This window comes from Girardinichthys multiradiatus, chromosome 11, assembly GCF_021462225.1.
Source record: "Girardinichthys multiradiatus isolate DD_20200921_A chromosome 11, DD_fGirMul_XY1, whole genome shotgun sequence".
NCBI classification, from domain to species: domain Eukaryota; kingdom Metazoa; phylum Chordata; class Actinopteri; order Cyprinodontiformes; family Goodeidae; genus Girardinichthys; species Girardinichthys multiradiatus.
This window is the reverse complement of record NC_061804.1, coordinates 23,712,614-23,733,464: the sequence shown is the minus strand read 5'-3', so window position 1 is coordinate 23,733,464 and position 20,851 is coordinate 23,712,614. Positions and strand designations below refer to the sequence as shown.

Sequence of the window (20,851 nt, the reverse complement as noted above, 5' to 3'; positions counted from 1 at the left end):
TCAGAGAGGGGACACACACTCACACTGGTACCTGGAAACGTCTGTGTGTTGTCCGTTTTGGAGGGGCCACAAATACCTTTATATACCCCTTGCTGCTATGCAGTACACATACACACTCATTCTATCTGTGGATATCTCCCCAGCAACTATATAACCTCATATCCAAATAAGGAGTACTTCTGGTTCTTCTCTTATAACAAACTTATCCTGCCTTGTCTCCTTCCCCAATTTATGACCTTGCCCTCTCTGTGTGCTGTTCTCCCCTGTCTTCTTCTCCCCCATCAGTGATTCCTTGTCCTTCACTAATTTATGACTTTGGACTCTCTACTTCCCTCCCCAAGGACCTTGCACTTTCTATGCTTCACTCCCTAAGCTTGAACCCCTCTGCTCTATGTACACATGCCAGTTACACACAGAGATAGTTAATATTACACACATAGATATTTTATATTCTACAATCCCCCTTTTGAACTCTAATAAAAGAATTCACAATCTAAAATGTCCTTCTAAGAATAAGTAGAAATAAGTAAAAATATTACTGTACTACCTGTAAAAGAGAAAATCAGTAAGAAAACATGCATCCATCATATTATGCGTCCATGAATTCACACGCCGAGTCCTCATCCACACAAAGTTAAATCATAACGTGAAAAAGATACAGAAACATCAAAATGTAATATAAAATATAAAATGTCCGCCAAACGGTGTCTTCTGGGGGGGAGGGAAGCTCCACCACTCCCAGTGAGAGAAACTCAATTATTCCGCCTCTTCTTCTGTCTTTGGGTTCAGTGTGGTGTCAACATTTACACACAGTATTTAAAGAGTATGTGGGTGTTATCTCCACTTAAAAGAGTTTATGCTTTATGGCCCTGAACCGTCCTTGGGTCAGGGGTAACAACGTTATCCATGAGCAGACCCAGCTGCTCCTGGTTTTGACAGCTTCCTCCACTAACACAGATGAAAATAATTTGGCTGACCCTCGCTGTCCAGGCAAAGGAGCCTTGTAGCCACCAAATGTTAAGAAATTAAGGAGAATAAGCATCATGGCGCCTGTTTGACTATCTCTCTGTTGCAGACGTCGCCAGTCCATCATCCAGAGAAAGGTTATGTGCAAATGTTTAGAGGTCTTCCTTGTATGTTTCCTATGTGTGTCTCACTGTGGTGTGTGTGCAGTGAGGCAAATGACCTTATGATTTCTAACTTTCAAGCAATGCGATGGCATTAAGTAGATTCTGAAATAACGTGGCACTGCCCAAGGGATTATTGTGCCCTTGTAAGAACAGTGTTCTTCAACCACCTCTTCAATCACTCGCCAGTGATCAGCTTACAGTTCTTTGTCTTGTGGTGGTCCGCTGTCCTCACACCTTTCAGGCCGTGGATGATCCAGTTGGAAGATGACTTGTGTCCTGGAAGCCAGATGAAGCTGGGGAAGCTGGAGCTTTCCTGCAGCTTTCCTGGGTGTCTAGTAGGATCTGATATGGGCCATTCCAGCCCTGGACTTCCAGTGTTTTCTCCTAGACTCTCTGAGCAGAATCCAGTCGCCAGGAATAAAGGACTGGAGGGTGGAAGTGGCTGTTTCTGGTAATGCAGCCTTCACCATCTGTGAAACTTGAGAAAACACAGTGGACAGGTTTTGACAGTAAAACAACATCCTACCTTCACACAAAGATGTGGAAAAAAATGATCTTGGCAATAACTCCATGTTACTTTATTCTGACACTTCCCCCCCTTTTGGCGCAGGGTCCAACCCATGCGACAATTCAGCAAAAAGTTTAAACAAGAATGTTCTAGTAATCAAGATCACATTACATAGAACCAAAGAGATGAATTCTGACATAACTATGTGTCTCTATGAATTTAATGAGAACAACAGAAATAAAATCCAGATGTTTTTAACTATAACTCAGTTCCATTAACAACTAAACACAAACTTCAGTCGTTACACAGTTCATCAATATTTCACTTAGAAATAAGTCACATATCATCCTGATTTGTCTTGTATGAAGATAAGTTTTAGATTAATGTAAATCCAATGTAATTTTGACACATACACTCTACAAATTTAATCTAATAAATAATTCCTGTCAAATATGAAATCATAACTCTGATTCTTTATCAAAAATATATTCCTTACTTTTGGCATATCTTGAACTGTCAGCTAGCTTAATGGCACCAGGGAAAACTTTCAATCTAATAAATCACCAATGATTCTGTATGCAAAACTAATTCTTCAAACTAGTTTAAACTATTTCATTAACCTTTTTATAGTAAAACACATAAATCTAAACGTCATGCTACATCCTTAATTATTATACAAAAAAACATGTTTTTAAGGCAACAATCACTACAAGCATTTTGATTCTATTGTCTCTTAAATAGTGTTAAAACTCAGGAAGGGAGGTGCTGAGCGTCACCATGACAACAAAAGCACGAACCAACCTGGTAGGTGGGCGGAGTCAGGCAGAACTAACCTCTGATTGGCAGCCTATGGGCGGACCCACAGTTTCTTCATTCCAACCCATCTTAGTGATCCTTAAACTGCAAAACTGTTAACATGCATCTACCTCAGAAACAAGCTGCTTCTTAACTCTCCTGAAAACTCAAAGTATTAATCAATCTGGGATTTAGAAACATTATTCTAAACATGGATTATTGTTTCATGCAACAAATAAACAAACATTCATTCCAACAAAACAAACACAAACATCAAAGACAGACAAATGGCCAAATTTGAAGCTTCAAGAATTCAAAGAAATTTTTAACAATCTCTTTTCAGAATATGTTTTCTCAGCCATATCTTTTAATGCTGTAATTGATCAATTTAGTTATGACAATCTTCAGGATCCTTTTTTTTTTTTAAGATGAGTGCACAAACTATTTAGAAGCACAGCAACAGTTTTCTCTTAAATGAATCCAAATTCTCTGATGCTGAAACCCTTTTGCCAATTCTTTGTACTGTAACTCTGTAATAATAATAACTACAATCCTGAGAGTTATTGTTATAATTCTCTTTTTGTTTTGCTCAATTTTGATCGCAGCTGCATTCAAGAATTTCTCTGCTCAGGTTAAATGCAAAGAAGTATTTTAAGCCGGCGTTGACATTTTTATGGTATACCCAAACAAAACAAAAACTGCAGTGTTTGACTTAATCAGAAATTAAGATAAGAAGCTCGACTCCAAACTGGACTTTTTTCCACATAGTGTTTCAAAGGGAAGACACACATAATTTTCCTTAATTTGGCTATTTAAATTTTGAGAGTTGGAGAGAAAATCATTACTAGAACCCCTCTTTAATAATCTAAATGCTGATAAATGTTCCAATATTTTATCTCTTAGTAATCTGAAATGAAATCAGCTTGTGTACCTTTCTACTCCTATGTATTCTTTTAATCTTTAAACCCTAAGAAATCAAACAAGGAACCTTTTTTTCTTTTCTTTTCCTAAAATGAAGGATTTTACTTGTCTTGATTCTGTTATAAAAATCCTAACCTTGGTTCCAAAACTAAACTCTTCAACCCCAATCTGTGTTCCCCAGAGTAGAAATTTTGAGTATTATTGCATTTCAAAGCCACCAAATGACTGGAACTCATCATTGGCTTAGATCTGTTTTAATAGGTAATCAGTCTACCTTTAATTAAGTATTATAATTTTATGGACCCAAAATCTATGGCTCACGGGCTTCAGGAGTCCAGGAACCACAAGTTGAGTACTACTCCATTGAACAATGATGTTGGCTCTCTGCAGATTGAAGAGAGGATTGGCTAAATATCCCCAGACCTATTAGTGTATTATTTCTGTTTGGACAATAATCAGATTTAAAATTATTAGTTCACAGCTCCTAATTTAACTCAGATCATATTTGCTTCTAACCCAGTTCATAAGAAGCTTCAGACAACATTATGCTAAAAAGCCAAAAACAAAACAAAAATACAGATCTGTTTTAAAATAAAGAAAAAGCATGCTTAAAAAACTTGGTACTGTGGTGGAAAATAACTCCACGGTTCTGAAGGCCTTTTCTATGCAGAGTCTTTTAGAAAACATGAGATTAGTTTAATTTTTGTGTGGTACCACTGTCCAATCAGATTCTTTCTTACCTTCAAAAATAACCCAATTTTTCCCATTTTCATTTTAAAGGTTTGTTTTACCAAGGAAAATGTGTTTTAACAAAACCAATTACTCTCAAAAGTTTTAAAAGTTTTAGCTGGTGGTATCTTAGAAAACAACAAGTGTTTTAATATTTCTATGCAACACAGAACTGATTAGGTTTCCTTTCCTTCCCCAAAGGGAGAAAAAGGAAACTGCAGAACCAAGCCTTTCATAGTTTTTTGTCAGGACCTGATATAAGATACAGTGTAAATCAACACGCTGCATGAATCAGAAGAGGAAAGAAAGAAATTAATATAACCTCTTCCCAGCAGCTGCTGTGAAAAACAATGAATTTGTACTTTCCATAAGCGTCAGTTAACACTTGCGGACATAAACTGCACCAAACAGTAAATACTGTATGAAGACCATCTGCAGTAGAACTAAGCCTGTTTTAATGAGGTCTCTACCCATTAGATTTATGGGATACAAAATCTGACAACAGAAAATAATGCCTGAAGGAGAAACCCATCAGGTTTTACGCATGCGCTGGGTTTTATAAAAATGTTCCTTCATGAGATCTGTCCTAAGAATAACATAGAAACACTTGGTTACTGCTGAGTTTTGGAGATGATGTAACTTCCTCTGCTTTTAATAACTTTTAATAACTAGAATAATTGACCCTAAATATTCCACAACAAAAGAGAACTTGCTTCTCTAAAAGAATTAACTGGAAAGTATCAAATGAGTTAAGTTATCACCCTTTTGAAGATACTTTTCTAACCCTAAAATAATATTTTAACCCACTATATCTGTCAATGTCAAGCAAGCATCACATGAGCAGCAGTTAATAAGCGTTCTTCGTTGCAGAAAATAGGAAAAGATTTATGCAAATGTGTGTGTGTTTGTACGTTACCCCCATCAGTTTCTAAATCGCTCCAGAGTCAGACTGTCAGGCACACAATCCTCTATCAGTCCAAAACACAACCCAGGCCCTTCAGGTCTGTTGGTGAGACATTCAATCATTCTTTGTCCGCTTTTAACATCTCCAGGAGGGAGAAAGAACTTTGCTCCGGCCTGTTTCTCCGCATAAGATGTGCTTCCAATATAAATCCAGTGTATCGCTCTTCTGGCTCTGCAGCAGCATGGATCGTTGTCCATTTCAGTGGGTTTGGGCCAGACTACTTCTGAGTTTCGTTCTGGTGGAAACTCACACTGTGATTTACAGCAGACAGGCAGGCTCTCTCTTTCAGGCCGTGCTGAAGAAGTGTCTCTGGTCGAGTAGCCATGGGAAGGGCAGATTACTAAAGTCCAGACTCAAAAACGCAGATGTTACACTCAAATCCCATACATGTATGTGTGTGTGTGTGTGTGTGTGAGAGAGGCAGATGAGAAGTTTAGTATAGGTTCAGATTTTGCACACAGAAATATATCAGTCAGTCAGTCAGTTGTCCACCATAACATGCACTATACTCCTTTCTTTTCCGACTGATCGCAATATTTAAGACAAACAAAACTTCCTGCAGGAAAGTTTTAACTCTTTAACACCTTAATTAATGCACTCTGTGCTTTTTAATCTTTTTCTTATGTTTCTTATTTTTCTCATCTCCATCCATCAACTGTTTTACTTGAAACTCTAAACTATTTAACTTATTTACCCTAAAACTTCCACTCTGTGAAAAACCAAACTTATCTTCCCAAATTAAAGCATTTTTAACACAATCGCAAAGGGCCTTGAACCCTTCCACTCAGCGGGACTCTTTCAATCTCTCCTGGTCCGACCGCTGTGATGCCAAACCCAGTTTGACACCTAGGAATCAACCCTCCGTTGACTCCCTGGAATTCCTTTTACTTAATCTTATTATTACAGTTTCACCATTTAAGTATCTCAACTGTCTTCCCTCACCTGCCATTTCAGGGTCTCGGGGTCCTATCCCTGGCCACTTTGAGGCGTCCCAATCCCTCGGGGAGGCTCTCACTAACCCCAGCCTAAATACCCCAGTCCTCGTCAGGACTGAGTTTGGATTGCCAAATCCGGAACTTATTTACTTCAACACCGTCACCATTTAAGTATCTTCGGTGAAATGTATGTTACAGCCTCAACATTCAAGTATCTCGGCTAAAATGTATCTCGTGTCAATCAACAAATATTTTTACGCAATATATCATTCCTTTACTGTAATCCATTATTTCAACCAACAAATATTTTACCCAAAACTGATAAAGACTGTAAATTTAAGAGAAAACAGATCTATTCCACAACACCACCTACACTATTAGCAGGCAAAAGGAGAATAAATATAGATCTCCTTACCATTTTGGTTTTGGGTCGACCCTGCGGTGTTGTAGAACAACATCTGCCTCGTAGTCAATTAATTATCCTTTAGTTAGTGCCAATCCGGGTCACGGCACCAATTGTTGAGGTAGGAGAACTTTACTGGCCGTCAGTTAACTCTTACATTACTCCTCACCTCTCCCCGACTCTTTTATTTGGCACCCAAAGGACAATCCTAAGTCAGAGATCAGTTGTACGCTTCCACAAGTTTATAAAAAACCAATCTGAATTCAGAGAGGGGACACACACTCACACTGGTACCTGGAAACGTCTGTGTGTTGTCCGTTTTGGAGGGGCAACAAATACCTTTATATACCCCTTGCTGCTATGCAGTACACATACACACTCATTCTATCTGTGGATATCTCCCCAGCAACTATATAACCTCATATCCAAATAAGGAGTACTTCTGGTTCTTCTCTTATAACAAACTTATCCTGCCTTGTCTCTAGCCTTGTCTCCTTCCCCAATTTATGGCCTTGCCCTCTCTGTGTGCTGTTCTCCCCTGTCTTCTTCTCCCCCATCAGTGATTCCTTGTCCTTCACTAATTTATGACTTTGGACTCTCTACTTCCCTCCCCAAGGACCTTGCACTTTCTATGCTTCACTCCCTAAGCTTGAACCCCTCTGCTCTATGTACACATGCCAGTTACACACAGAGATAGTTAATATTACACACACGGATATTTTATATTCTACAATATCCTGCAACTTGGATTAAGCCTTTACAGATCAGTTTGGTGTTAAATAACTAGACACCTGACATTAATAAATATTCTCTACTGCATTCATTAGGTTGACTTTTATTTATTCGTCAATTCTTTACCATTGTGGTCATGAAGGACAGTTGCAACAGTGTGTTGCAACTGTCCCTCACCATAACTATCATCTTTAAACTAGCAATGCTAGCTTAAAACATTAGTTTTGGCTGTTAGAAGCTAAGAAACTGCTGATTCAAGCTGTATAACTGTTAAGTTCTTCATACATGCAGTGTGGGTGAGATCACAAAGAAACTAATCATTAAAAATATTACTTTTTTTTACCTTGATTTTTAGTTCTGAAGGAATGACAGGGTGTGGCTGCTGTCTTCCAGAAAGAATGAGGGGCTAACTGAGAATGTTCTGGATAATTCTCATCAGTCCAGTTGAATGCTTTTTGGTTAAATCAACAATGTTGCAACTGTCCCCACTCTCCCTTATAAAATATGTCCATGGTCTTCTAGTATTTTTAAAGGGCTGATTTTTTTTTTTTTCTTAGCTTTGTGTTGTTTAAAATGACATTGTATTTCCTGTTTCGTGCAATCACTTACTCCTTCCCCCTACAGGCAACTGTCGGAGAAGAACGCCAATCTGCAGGAGTCCGTGGAGAAGGAGAGCACCGAGAAAAAGCGACTGAGTCGCAACAATGAGGAGCTGCTGTGGCTTCTCCAGACTAGCCCCCTCATGTCTCCTGCCTCGTCTCCCCTCCACCGCTCCTCCTTCTCCACCTCCCCCGTTCCCTCCTCCCCATTGTTCTCCTCCTCACCCTTGCCAGGGTGCGACTCACCCACCCACTGCCATGGCTGTCCCAGGGAAGCTCAGTACTGCTCACCGTCTCACAGAGCTGCTGTCAATCAAAACCTCTCTCCGGGACCGGCCACGCCCACACACAGGGCGGCCGTCAATCACAACTACTCCTCCGGCCCAAACACGCCCACTCACAGGGCTTCACCAGGTCGCTGTAACTCCAACACCTCTTTACAGAATTAAAAGCTCACAAATTCTCAATTTTTCTTCAGTACTCCAATTCTTTCCTTTGTAGCCATATATGGTGGCACATCAAAATAACTAGAACCGGTTACCAGAATACTGTACAGATACTGTGAACCACCCAACTGGTGGTGCTCATGATACAGAGATTCTATAATATGGACATAAACACATTCAAAAAAAGGCTGACTGCCTCTAAATTTCCTGTCAGAGATCCATGTTTGTGTTCATGTATTTTTAACTGTACACTGTAAATACTGTTATGTATTAGATAGTTAAACCTCCCCTGCATGTGTTCTGCATAGCCCGTCTGTAGAGATGGCAAACACACACACACATATATCCTCAGTAAAATAAGCTGCTCTCTGTCAGAATAAGACCTATTCTGTCACTCGAGTTCTTGTTCTCAGTTCTCTTTTTTCATCTAGACAAAACAAAGCGCCTTAAACTTGGTCCTCCCACCTCACCAGCAGAAAGTGACCAATGTTTTACTTATAAGGGACTTTGGATCAAGAATTGGTTTGTAAATCGAAGCAAATTGCCTCCTTGAGTTCTATTTGAGTGTTTCTAATTAGCTCAATGTTGATAGTTTAACCTCCTTGGAGCCATGTTACCTGCAAAATGCAAAGAACTTAGTGTATTTTTTACAACCTTGCCAGGTCTTCCTTCACAAGATGAGCTACTCTTTACTTAGGGTCCCTCAGGTCAGCTGGCAAAATCTGTGTTTGCTGTTTTCTACGTACCTCAGTGGTAATGTGCAGTCTGTGGTGTCTCAACAGCAGTGGCAAAAACACAACATAACAGATAACAGAGAGCTCAGAGCTAAGAGAAACCTAGCACAGGATTTACTGTTTTAATTGTTGTCTGTTTCTTTATTGAACGATGTTTAAATCAGATTTATTTATTACATGTAATTTGCTAATTAAGCAGGCATGTACTGTGAAAGTCTTCCAGTTTTAATGTAAAAACTATTATTGCTGTGATCTGTTTACTGATGCTGAAATGTTCAGAAAATATCCGCGTGTTTGTAAGTTTAAAAATATTTCTCATGGGAATACAGAATATGATACAGGAACCCAAGAGAGCAGGTAATCTGGAGATCTTGAGCATTTTGTATATTAGAGTGGTTTGAATGTGCAAAAGTATTCACACCCATAAAACTTTTATAACATCAAAACAAAAACCTTCCTTGTTTTTATTGGAATAGTTTGTAATAGACCAACACCAAGAAGCTAAATTTAATCTGATATCTCTAAATAAAAACATTGTACTTGTTTTCTTCCGCTTATCAGGGACCGGGTTGTGGGTGTAGCCGTCTCAGCAGAGATGTCCAGACTTCCCTCTCCCCAGACACCTCCTCCAGCTCTTTTGGGGGGCGACCCGAGGCATTTCCAGCCAAGCCTAGACATAGTCCCTCCAGCATCCCCAGGGCCTTCCCCCGGTGGGACATGCCTGCAACACCGCCCAAGGGAGGCGTCTACGGGGGAAGCCACCTCAGCTGACTCCTCTACGAGCTCCTCTTACTTTCTCTAAAGGAATGCCCGGCCCCCTTAGGAGAGAGCTTGTGGTGAAGCTCTCTCTTCACCACAACAGACCGGTGCAGCGTCTGCATTACTGTGGTGGCTGCACCAATCCGTCTGACAATATCCCACTGAATTCTCCACTCACTTGTGAACAAGACCCCGAGATACTTGAACTCCTCCACTTAAGGCAGGAACTCCCCTCCAACCTGGAGAGGGCATGTCACCCTTTTCCCATCAAGAACCTTGGCCTTGGACTTGGAGGAGCTGATCTTCATCCCCGACCCTTCGCACTCAGCTGCAAACCACCCTGGTGCATCCCGTAGGTCTTGGCTACAGGTAGCCAGCAGGACCTCGTCATCTTCAAAAAGGAGAGACAAAATCTGCTGATCCCCAAACCAGAGACCCTCCAGCCCTTGGCTGTGTCTAGAAATCATGTCAATAAAAGTGATAAACATTGACAAAGGGCAGCCCTGGCCTTAACAGGTCTGACTTAATGCCGGCAATGCAAAGCTAACACCTGCTCTGCTTGTAAAGAGACCAGATGGCCCATTATTAAGGGCCCCAGACTCCATACTCCTCAGAGCACCCAGGAGTATACATACATACTAATCAGTTTAGGTGGACACCCATGTCTTGGTGGGTTTGCAGTTGTGCCATTCTCTTTCCATTTTATGATGATGGACACAACAGTGCTCTGTGCAAAGCTTTCCAGATTTGTCAGTCAGTCATTTTCTACTGCTTATTCCATAGTGGGTCTCAGGGGAGCTGGTGCCTATCTCCAGCAGTCTACGGGCAAGAGGCGGGGTACAGGTCGCCAGTCCATCGCAGGGCAACACACATACAACCATACACACACTCATTCATACACCTAAGGGCAATTTAGAGTGACCAATTAACCTAACAGGCATGTTTTTGGACTGTGGGAGGAAGCTGGAGTACCCAGTGAGAACCCACTCATGCACAGGGAGAACATGCAAACTCCATGCAGAAAGACCCCAGGCTGGGAATTGAACCCAGGACCTTCTTGCTGTAAGGCAACAGTGCTACCAACTGCGCCACCGTGCAGCCCGCTTTCCAGATTTGTTGAAGTTGAAAAGTATGTATCCATTTAATTTCACTTAACATAATTAAGCATGACTTTGTGTTGGTCTATCAAATAAAATCCCAATAAAATGCAATAAAGATTGTAGCTGTGCTGTGACAAGGGACATGAATACTTTTTGCAAGGCACAGTGGGTACCCTTTCATCAGAAAATTGCTAGCCTTGGAACATGAATGCATGGTGTTTTTTTCATGAAGTAAACAGAGCACATGTTTAGAACAAACAGGGCATAAATTGTCAGATTTGCCCATGGATGCAGAAAATTCTGCAAATAACTGTTCTCAGATGATGCTCAGATGACTGTCTTGTGTAATATGTCTCGAACTTATGTAGGTAAAACAGACAACCTTCTTTACCTTTTGTGATGTGCTTTATTAGTGTAGACCTTGTAGAACCTGTATTTATAGTACATTTTCATAACCTTTTTTGTAATACACTTTTAGTTACAACTGGTATGTTAATTTTTACTTCAGCATACTGGGTTCTCAGCATGCTAGAATATTTTATTCAGGGAAATCTAAGTTATAATTTGTTAGATTTTCTTTTAATTTTCTTTTGTACAGCCACACAACAGAAGACATAAACAACTGTAAAAGATTTCCCTCAAATTATTTTACAATTCTAAAAAACTCACCACACCATCCAACTATTTATATATAAAAATAATATTGTATATTCTTTCAAATGGTGAGTCATATCTCCCTCCTGATAAGTAATCTGCTAGCTGAATTACCCTCAGGGTCGTGATCTTTTGCCTGGCTTTAAACAAGACATGGTGAAAAGCTGCAGTCTTTTATCCACAAAGCTGACACAGTTTAAACCTTACATGAGGTTAACCACTGTAAATAGATAAAGTGAGAGTCGGTGTCATCAGTTATATTACTGAGGGGAGCATGCGTTTGGGTTAGTAGCTATCATAGATGTATTTAATGGTAAACAGACATATGGGAATTGGGGATGTGAGATTTATGTGGTTTTATTGTGGAAATCTGGTGCTGGTCATTGCAAAACTCTCTTGATTACTTCTTGTGCAAAGAAATGCAAAGAAAATGTCGAAAAATATTTACCAGCACACTTCATTTGAATGTTTCCAGCTCAGCAGGCGAGCTGCATGTAAAATTGATTTTTCAGTCTTTCAGTAACAGCAATGCTCTCGACATTAATTGGAACTCTTGTTAAAGATGTGTGCAAAAGCCATAAAATAAATGATTGTTATTGGGAGATACTGACTCCTAAATGCTGCTTTTTCACTGGGGCTTTCTGACCGAAACTTTTATTTATTTTTTTTGCCTATTCTTCCTTTTCAGTTTTGCAGCCTCTGTGGCTTTTGCTATAGTTACCAGCGCCTGGGTAGACACATTTAAACCAAGACCACATTAAACTGGGTCACACTACATGAAATTATTTTAACAGAGATTGTTCAACCTAGGAAAATTCACGGTGGCCAATTAAAAATCTAAGGGAGAGTTATTTCCCAGTCCAGACTCAATTAAGAAAAATCCCATTTAAATGTATTTTAGCGGGATTCTAGTATATAGTTAGTTCTTACATGTTCTCTCTTCCTCTCTTCTTTCCCATGATAAAGAGTTGCTGGCAGAAATGGGCCCTTGTGTCATGGACCTTTGTGTCAAGTTCAAATTGAAAAAAAAAAATCTTCTGCTATTATTTTTGATTTTATATTTATTTTATGGTAACGGTTTAGGGTAGTACTAACCGTGGTTATGATATTTTAAAAATATAGTAACACGGATTTTTTCCACCCCAAATTTAATTTGAACTCAAACTAAAAGGTTGATTTTTTGTGCTTTTTACACATCTTTACCAGGGGTTAAAATAACAAATTAAGGGCAATGTTGTTCTTTAACTTCTTTACCAGCACTTTTTGATGGTCTTGAATAGAACTCTTTTTATTTTGTATGATGTGGACACAGGGTTGAATGTGTCTATCAGAAGAATGTCAAATGCAGTGTAAGAGAAATTTATTGAAATAGTCACAATTATTTGATTATTTCTTTTTTCTACACTGATGATTTTAAGAATGTCTGCTCAATTGTAAAAAAGGGAAAAGAATGAGAAAAAAAAATACCAGTAAGAAACTCACTGTGTCTATAGATTGTTTGGGATTATTCCTCACTCATGTTACTGAAATATTCCTCCTAAATGTTCACCTCAGGTGCAAAAACTACAGTCTACAAGGATGCAACAAAACTACTGTTTACAAATGGCAGCATACAGTTCTGAATTTCAGTACAAATCTTTTAAATGGACTACAGTTTCTAAACCCTAAACAGGTATTGTAATCACCCTGCAATGTGTCCCGTGGACATTTGTGTCTCACTCTGTTCTGAATGTCAAAATAGTAATGATTGAATTTTGTAAAACCCTTTCATGCCATTTTGTTTACTAAAAAGGACCTCTTTTGTGATTATTTTGTAGCAACCATTGAATATGTAGCGTTTGGTGGAACCCACCCACAGAACAACATAAATAATTTAGTACAGTCTTTGAAGACTCATGTTGATTTTCGAATGCTACTGTAGCTGTGGTTTGTCAACCTTAAGTTCAATAACTAAATTTTGTACATAAATTATCTTTAAAACTATAGCACCCATGGATTTTGATCCCAAGACAAGCTTTTTGGTGCTGATTGTATGTTTGAATGTAAATACATTTACAACATGAATTGTGTGTCTTAGAACACCGACAGAAATAGAAGCATGTTATCTCTGCCTTTGGTGTCCTTGTTCTTCTTTTCTCTTCTTTGACCTCTCTACGTTGTTCATGGTTAGGCTGTAACTGTAGCGTGGGGAGATGTAGAAGTGGAGGAATAACATTTTTCATCAATGTAATCTGAACAAAATATGTTGTACCTTTTTTCCTTTCTGAAGAGAAGACAGCATTAAAATGTTTAATAAAATGTTAGAAATGGTTTGTGTTCTTTGAATGAGTTGTGCCACTACAAATACAGCAAAAAATTATATTCATTATGGTAGCTAGCAACATTATTTGTGAACAGCAGTTTTTCAATGTCGTCAAAGATTCTCAAATGGATTTAGGTATGGACTTTGATTGGGCCATTCTAGCGCCTAAACATTTTTGGTTCTAAACTGTTGCATTTTAAAGCTTATTGTATGTGTGTAATTTGTAATCTTGCTGGAAGATGAACTTCTGCCTCACTCTTGGGTGTTTTACAGCCTCTAACAGATTTTCTTCCAGGATTGCCCTGTATTTAGCTCCATTCACCTTCTTATCAATTCTGATCAGGTTCCGTGTCCCTGCTGAAGAATAGAATCCCCTCAGCATGTTGTTTCCACCGCCATGTTTTACCAAGTAGTATTATTTGCGGAGTACCCGGCCTTCTTGGCGTCCCCATCGGGGGTGCCCCTCCCGTTATTCTGCCGGGAGACTTCAACGCCCATGTGGGAAACGACAGTGATACCTGGAGAGGCGTGATTTGGAGGAATGGCCTCCCCGATCTGAATCCGAGTGGTGTTTCATTTTTGGACTTCTTTGCTAGTCATGGATTGTCCATAATGAACACCACGTTCAAGCATAAGCACGTTCATCAGTGCACTTGGCACCAGGACACCCTAGGCAGGAGGTTGATGATCGACTTTGTTGTCGTGTCTTCAGACCTTCGGCCGCATGTTTTGGACACTCGGGTGGAGAGAGGGGCAGAGCTGTCCTCCGATCACCACCTGGTGGTGAGTTGGATGCGCTGGAAGAGGAGAAACCCAAACAGACTTGGCAGGCCCAGGCGTATAGTGAGGGTCTGCTGGGAACGTCTGGCAGACGTCTGTTCAAATCCCACCCATAAGAAAGCACACGATTTTACATTGTTTTAAATATTTTATCAAGGTGGACATAACGTCATGGAACACTGGCATTGATGGCTTAATGTCCTCACTTGCGCATGAAGTTAGAAATGACATCAATGGGCAGCGGGAAGATGATGGTGGAGTTCTTCTCTGCTGCGATGGTGCTGAGAGTCTGCAGGTAGCGGAGCTGCAGGGCTGAAGGAGACTCTGCAATCACAAGGGATGCCTCCTTCAGGGCACGGGAGGCATTCATTTCACCCTCTGCTGCAATCACCTACAGCAAGAGACAGAAAGGGATTAAAATAATGCATGAGTAGCCCAATGGGTAGGTTTATGTGATGCACTTGTCTCTATTTTGGACATTTTTCTGGATTTTATCATGCTCATTGTCCTGACCTTAGCCCTGGCCTCTCGAGCTGCTTCAGCTTCAGCTGCCATGGCTCTCTGCAGCTGAACAGGCAGTTTCACATCTTTGATCTCCACACGCTCCACCTTGATGCCCCAATTGTCAGTGGCTTCATCCAGGCTTGACTGGAAAATACAGAAAGAGAATCATCACCTCCCACTTGTAACTTAAAGTCTCTCTGGTGCATTTCGAGTAAACAAAAGGCAGTTTTATGTCTGACAAATACTTATTTGTCAGATTAAAAGTCAGTCAGTCATTTTCTACCGCTTATTCCATAGTAGGTCACGGGGGAGCTGGTGCCTATCTCCAGCAGTCTATGGGCAAAAGGCAGAGTACACCCTGGACAGGTCGCCAGTCCATCACAGGGCAACACACATACAACCATACACACACTCATTCATACACCTAAGGGCAATTTAGAGTGACCAATTAACCTAACAAGCATGTTTTTGGATTGTGGGAGGAAGCTGGAGTACCCAGTGAGAACCCACGCATGCATGGGGAGAACATGCAAACTCCATGCAGAAAGACCCCAGGCTGGGAATTGAACCCAGGACCTTCTTGCTGCAAGGCAACAGTGCTACCAACTGCGCCACCATGCAGCCCCAGATTAAAAGTATGTTTTAAAAATAACAACCTTCAAGCAGGTATGAAACATACTTTTCATTAAGCCCACAGTTTTGTATAAAAAATTTTGTTTATTGATCTGATGTAGTATTCTAATCCTAAATATTGTTTTCATAACTTTAAGTGGAAAATCCTCATAATTAATAGAAATAATAGTCTAGAAACATCAGTCTGTGTGCAATTAATTTGCATTTGACTGTGTGTCAGTTCACAAAGTGAACTGAGTTATTGAAATAAATAAACTTTTTAATAACGTTCCAATTTATTGGATATGACTGTATATACAGTACATAACAAAAGGGAAATCTGTGTTGCCTATGAAGTGTAGTGCAGAAGCTGTATACCCTGTGGGAAAGAAGGATTACCCTTGGTGTGGACATTAAAACTTTCCAGGCCTTTGACAAACACAATAATGATGTAAGACTCAGGAAGGAGGGAATGAAAGTCAGACCTAAGAAGTATTATTTGAGCCCTTTAGTTTTTATACCTGCATGCTATGAGCGATGGCCTCACGATCTGATAAGACCTCTGCAAGGTTCTTGGTGCCAAGAACATTTCTGAGGGTGGTTTGTGCTAGCAGCTGGGCGGCGGAGTTAGCGTTAGTCACGTTGACCACAGATGCGATGGGGTTATTGACTCGGAAGTAGACCACGCCATCCACACACACAGTGACTGAATCCTTAGTTAGAATCTAGATCAAGAATATACATTAAAGTAATTCCTTTTAATGAGTTTCTAGATTAGATTCCTTGAAATGTGTGTTTTTGAGTGCCACTTGCCTCTTGAGGTGGGATGTCAAACGACACAGTTCTCAGATCCACTTTTACAATAGAATCGGTGCATGGCAAAATGAAGAAAATTCCTGTCAACATACAGAAAAAGGGCTGGTATAAGTGTTTTATTCTATAACGAAATTGAAAAAAAGCCAACAAAAATACCAAACATGAACACTACACCTGGTCCTCTTGCCTTTCGATTTGTGATGCGACCCAGTCTAAAGATGACGGCCCGCTCGTACTCCTGAACAATCTGCAGTATTGACCACAAACCCTAAATCAGCTCATGTTTATGTTGGCACTGAAACAGAATGGCTGATTTCTGGTTTTCGGCTTTCTCACCTTTAAACAAAACCAGATTGTGACTGGGAAGAGCAAAATAACGAAGAAGCCTGAAACAAGGACCAGGAACCAGCCGACGCATCCTAGAGATCCAATGGGCCTTTCGGCTAGTGAAAGAAATCACACAGACTGTGTTTAAATGTATTAAGAAACACAACGCCAAAGATTTGACATATTGCTTTGATAGAATGACATGACTATAAATTAGAAATGTCTTCTTTTTTTGTTTTCTGGCACAAGTAGGCTATATTTACAGTAATTAGCCAAGAAACGGGCAGAAAGAGGAGGCAGGAGGAGATACAACAGGGGTCTCAAGGTTGGTCTCCAAACTTTAACAACTGTGTTGAGGACTTATAGCCTTCTTACATGCGACTGACCACTCTACCACTACACCAAGTACCACCCTGGAAACACCTACTGTAACAAAATCTACAATAATGCAGCAAATGAGAAGAACTGTTAACATGTAAAGGCCATGTTATAAGTTGAATATTAGCATTCTCCAGCTATCATGGACTTTACACCAAAGAAGAGTATAATGCTTTAATGCACACCACTTGTCTTTTGTTTAACTGTGATTTTAAATGCAACATACAGATAAAAGGTGTTTTGAAGATTGCTTTTATGTTATCGTTAAGATCATGACAGGACCCTGACAGGCATTCCCCCCCCCCAAACAAAACATCTGTTCAAACAGCAAATAATAAAATGTTGACTGATCTCTAGAGTGTGGCTTTGTTGAGAAAGAAAGGTAATATAACAAGGGTGGTGTTGTTTCCAGCCCAGACTGATTAGTGTATTTACAGTTAAGTAGCCATTAGGAAATCTCATTTTAGAGTTTTTGTTATCAGAGAAAACACAATTATATCTTGATGGAAAGTTTCACCTTTGTGGCCTCTGTGGCTTTTGCTATTGCTACCGTGTTTAAACCAAAACCACATTATATTAGGTACCACGGCATGAATTCAGTTGAACAAACAGAAACTGCTTCCTGTTGTTCAACCTAGAAGACTTTTACAGTTGCAAAATAAGAAATCTAAGGAAGAGTTATTTCCCAATGTAGAGTGGATGAGTGGGAAGTCACTTCCTGTTTTATAGATCAGTTTATTGTGTATTTGAAATATATGTAGATAATACATGAACATTAACTCTGTTATCTAAAAACTAAATGATGGAAAATGTCAATACTTGTTAGCCATTGCTCTGAGAATGACAGTTTCTTTTCGTTTGGCTTAATAGAGCATGTACAAAATTGTAGGGAAGCTAATACACAAACATTTTTAGTCACATGCCTTTGGGACCATTTATCTTCATGACATGTGATTTCTGTCTCTATGACGATAGAGCTATCCTCTGGCGTGTGTTTCTGTTTTTTATCAGCACAGGTGTGTTTCTATCCATTCATGAAGCACAACAAACTCCTGCAGTCATAACTGACATAAACTTGGTTAATTTAACATAACTTGCACCTGGGCAGGATAAGACTAAAATCCTCAACAATCAATAGAAAAAAACAACTATTTGTAGGTAGTGACAGTTGGTAGTAACAGTTATGCTACATGACACAGTGAGTCCAGTCAAGTTTAAGCATAAAACATGAAACAAAAAAAGTGATTTGACTTACATATTAGGTTGTCTTTGCTTATTCCTCTTGTCTTCTGGCTTTCCATTTGGTCTTCCATTTCCTTTTGTTGCTCAGACCTGAGTGAATTCCCCCGGAAATGTGCTGTGAGAGCTTGTTAAAGTGCTACTTAGCAAGAGGAGTTGACCCAGCCTTTTAAAGCTCCATCACAGCAATATAATGTCCCTTAATGTGTAGGTGTGGGCTTGACTCTAAGTTGATCATCAACAGAGTGCAATTGTAAAGCTTCAAGGTTAAATACAGTGTTGTAAAGTCTTGTAAAGTTGTAAAATAATTAATTTTGTAAGACAGAGCACAATAAAATCCTCTTTTACTTCATATAAATGTTACTTACAAATAATGTTTCAGTTAATTATATAGATCCACTGATAGAAAGTGTAAATGTTATAACTATAATATGTGGAACAAATCGATTATAAACAAACATATTTCCAAATAGTGTAGACAGTACAGGTCCTTCTCAAAATATTAGCATATTGTGATAAAGTTCATTATTTTCCATAATGTCATGATGAAAATTTAACATTCACATATTTTAGATTCATTGCACACTAACTGAAATATTTCAGGTCTTTTATTGTCTTAATACGGATGATTTTGACATACAGCTCATGAAAACCCAAAATTCCTATCTCACAAAATAAGCATATCATTAAAAGGGTCTCTAAACGAGCTATGAACCTAATCATCTGAATCAACGAGTTAACTCTAAACACCTGCAAAAGATTCCTGAGGCCTTTAAAACTCCCAGCCTGGTTCATCACTCAAAACCCCAATCATGGGTAAGACTGCCGACCTGACTGCTGTCCAGAAGGCCACTATTGACACCCTCAAGCAAGAGGGTAAGACACAGAAAGAAATTTCTGACCGAATAGGCTGTTCCCAGAGTGCTGTATCAAGGCACCTCAGTGGGAAGTCTGTGGGAAGGAAAAAGTGTGGCAGAAAACGCTGCACAACGAGAAGAGGTGACCGGACCCTGAGGAAGATTGTGGAGAAGGGCCGATTCCAGACCTTGGGGGACCTGCGGAAGCAGTGGACTGAGTCTGGAGTAGAGACATCCAGAGCCACCGTGCACAGGCGTGTGCAGGAAATGGGCTACAGGTGCCGCATTCCCCAGGTCAAGCCACTTTTGAACCAGAAACAGCGGCAGAAGCGCCTGACCTGGGCTACAGAAAAGCAGCACTGGACTGTTGCTCAGTGGTCCAAAGTAAGGGCAGGGTCAATGCAGCTAGCTATCAGGAGATTTTGGAGCACTTCATGCTTCCATCTGCTGAAAAGCTTTATGGAGATGAAGATTTCATTTTTCAGCACGACCTGGCACCTGCTCACAGTGCCAAAACCACTGGTAAATGGTTTACTGACCATGGTATCACTGTGCTCAATTGGCCTGCCAACTCTCCTGACCTGAACCCCATAGAGAATCTGTGGGATATTGTGAAGAGAACGTTGAGAGACTCAAGACCCAACACTCTGGATGAGCTAAAGGCCGCTATCGAAGCATCCTGGGCCTCCATAAGACCTCAGCAGTGCCACAAGCTGATTGCCTCCATGCCACGCCGCATTGAAGCAGTCATTTCTGCAAAAGGATTCCCGACCAAGTATTGAGTGCATAACTGTACATGATTATTTGAAAGTTGATGTTTCTTGCATTAAAAACACTTTTCTTTTATTGGTTGGATGAAATATGCTAATTTTGTGAGATAGGAATTTTGGGTTTTCATGAGCTGTATGCCAAAATCATCCGTTTTAAGACAATAAAAGACCTGAAATATTTCAGTTAGTGTGCAATGAATCTAAAATATATGAATGTTAAATTTTCATCATGACATTATGGAAAATAATGAACTTTATCACAATATGCTAATATTTTGAGAAGGACCTGTATATCATGGCCTGTATAGATGGGTTAAGCAGGGGCATGATTTTCCATAATGTACATTTTCTTCCTTTTCAGACAAGACAGGGCACTATCTTATTTTATCCTATGTGACATGACTTCTTTATTCTAATAATGGTTTAATTTTATGTTTCTTTATTTTTTCTCATTTTTTTCATTTATTATTATCTTGGTTTATGCATTTGAAATTAAGATTTCCTTCATTTAATGTATGTAAATGTGTAAATATACATTTTTTTTACAGTTTATTCAACAAGAGAATGAATGTCTTCTAAAGTTTTGGCATAAATAAAAATTTTATAATTTTTTGGATGACATTTGCTTATTTCACTTCAAACTGAAAGAGAAAACCATTTGATTGTTTCAACTTCTACCATTTTTAACAACTTCCCTGCAGATACCTGATTGTGTTATTGGGGATTATACAGTGTTTGATATACATCACATCCTGTGTACATTTTTGAAAATAATTAGAAATTTTTTTTTTTCTTACAAAGATTTCACTGATTCAAATGAAAATACTTATCTTAAATTTTGATCCCTTCATCTAAAT

The 20,851-nt window shown here is 39.5% G+C and overlaps 2 protein-coding genes across 3 annotated transcripts in view; one reads left to right on the top strand and one right to left on the bottom strand.

The window, feature by feature from the left end:
- The window catches only part of mtus2a (microtubule associated tumor suppressor candidate 2a), a 60,720-nt gene extending 52,537 nt beyond the window's left edge, over nt 1–8,183 (top strand). For both annotated transcript variants that reach the window (XM_047379719.1, XM_047379718.1), the window contains exon 16: nt 7,742–8,183. In XM_047379719.1, the coding sequence (XP_047235675.1) occupies nt 7,742–8,165 (424 nt within the window). In that variant the 3' untranslated portion in view covers nt 8,166–8,183. The remainder of the gene's footprint in view (nt 1–7,741) is intronic.
- A 6,436-nt stretch (nt 8,184–14,619) lies between these two features.
- stoml3b (stomatin (EPB72)-like 3b) lies at nt 14,620–18,539 on the bottom strand. Its single transcript, XM_047380101.1, has 7 exons — nt 18,384–18,539; nt 16,760–16,866; nt 16,598–16,670; nt 16,421–16,503; nt 16,129–16,332; nt 15,005–15,139; nt 14,620–14,882 (listed from the first exon to the last, which is right to left on the bottom strand). Exons 1-7 carry the CDS (start codon nt 18,439–18,441, stop codon nt 14,694–14,696), a joined length of 849 nt encoding a protein of 282 aa, XP_047236057.1. The 5' UTR covers nt 18,442–18,539; the 3' UTR covers nt 14,620–14,693.
- Between the last annotated feature and the right edge of the window lie 2,312 nt (nt 18,540–20,851).

Bases quoted from the DNA above. Each gene is read 5' to 3' on its own strand.
- stoml3b (XM_047380101.1), bottom strand. From the start codon at position 18,441: ATGGAAGACCAAATGGAAAGCCAGAAGACAAGAGGAATAAGCAAAGAC. The intron at 16,867-18,383 runs GTAAGTCAAATC...TTCTTTCACTAG, and splicing joins AAGCAAAGACAACCTAATAT to CCGAAAGGCCCATTGGATCT. The intron at 16,504-16,597 runs GTGTAGTGTTCA...GTATGTTGACAG, and splicing joins TCGAAAGGCAAGAGGACCAG to GAATTTTCTTCATTTTGCCA.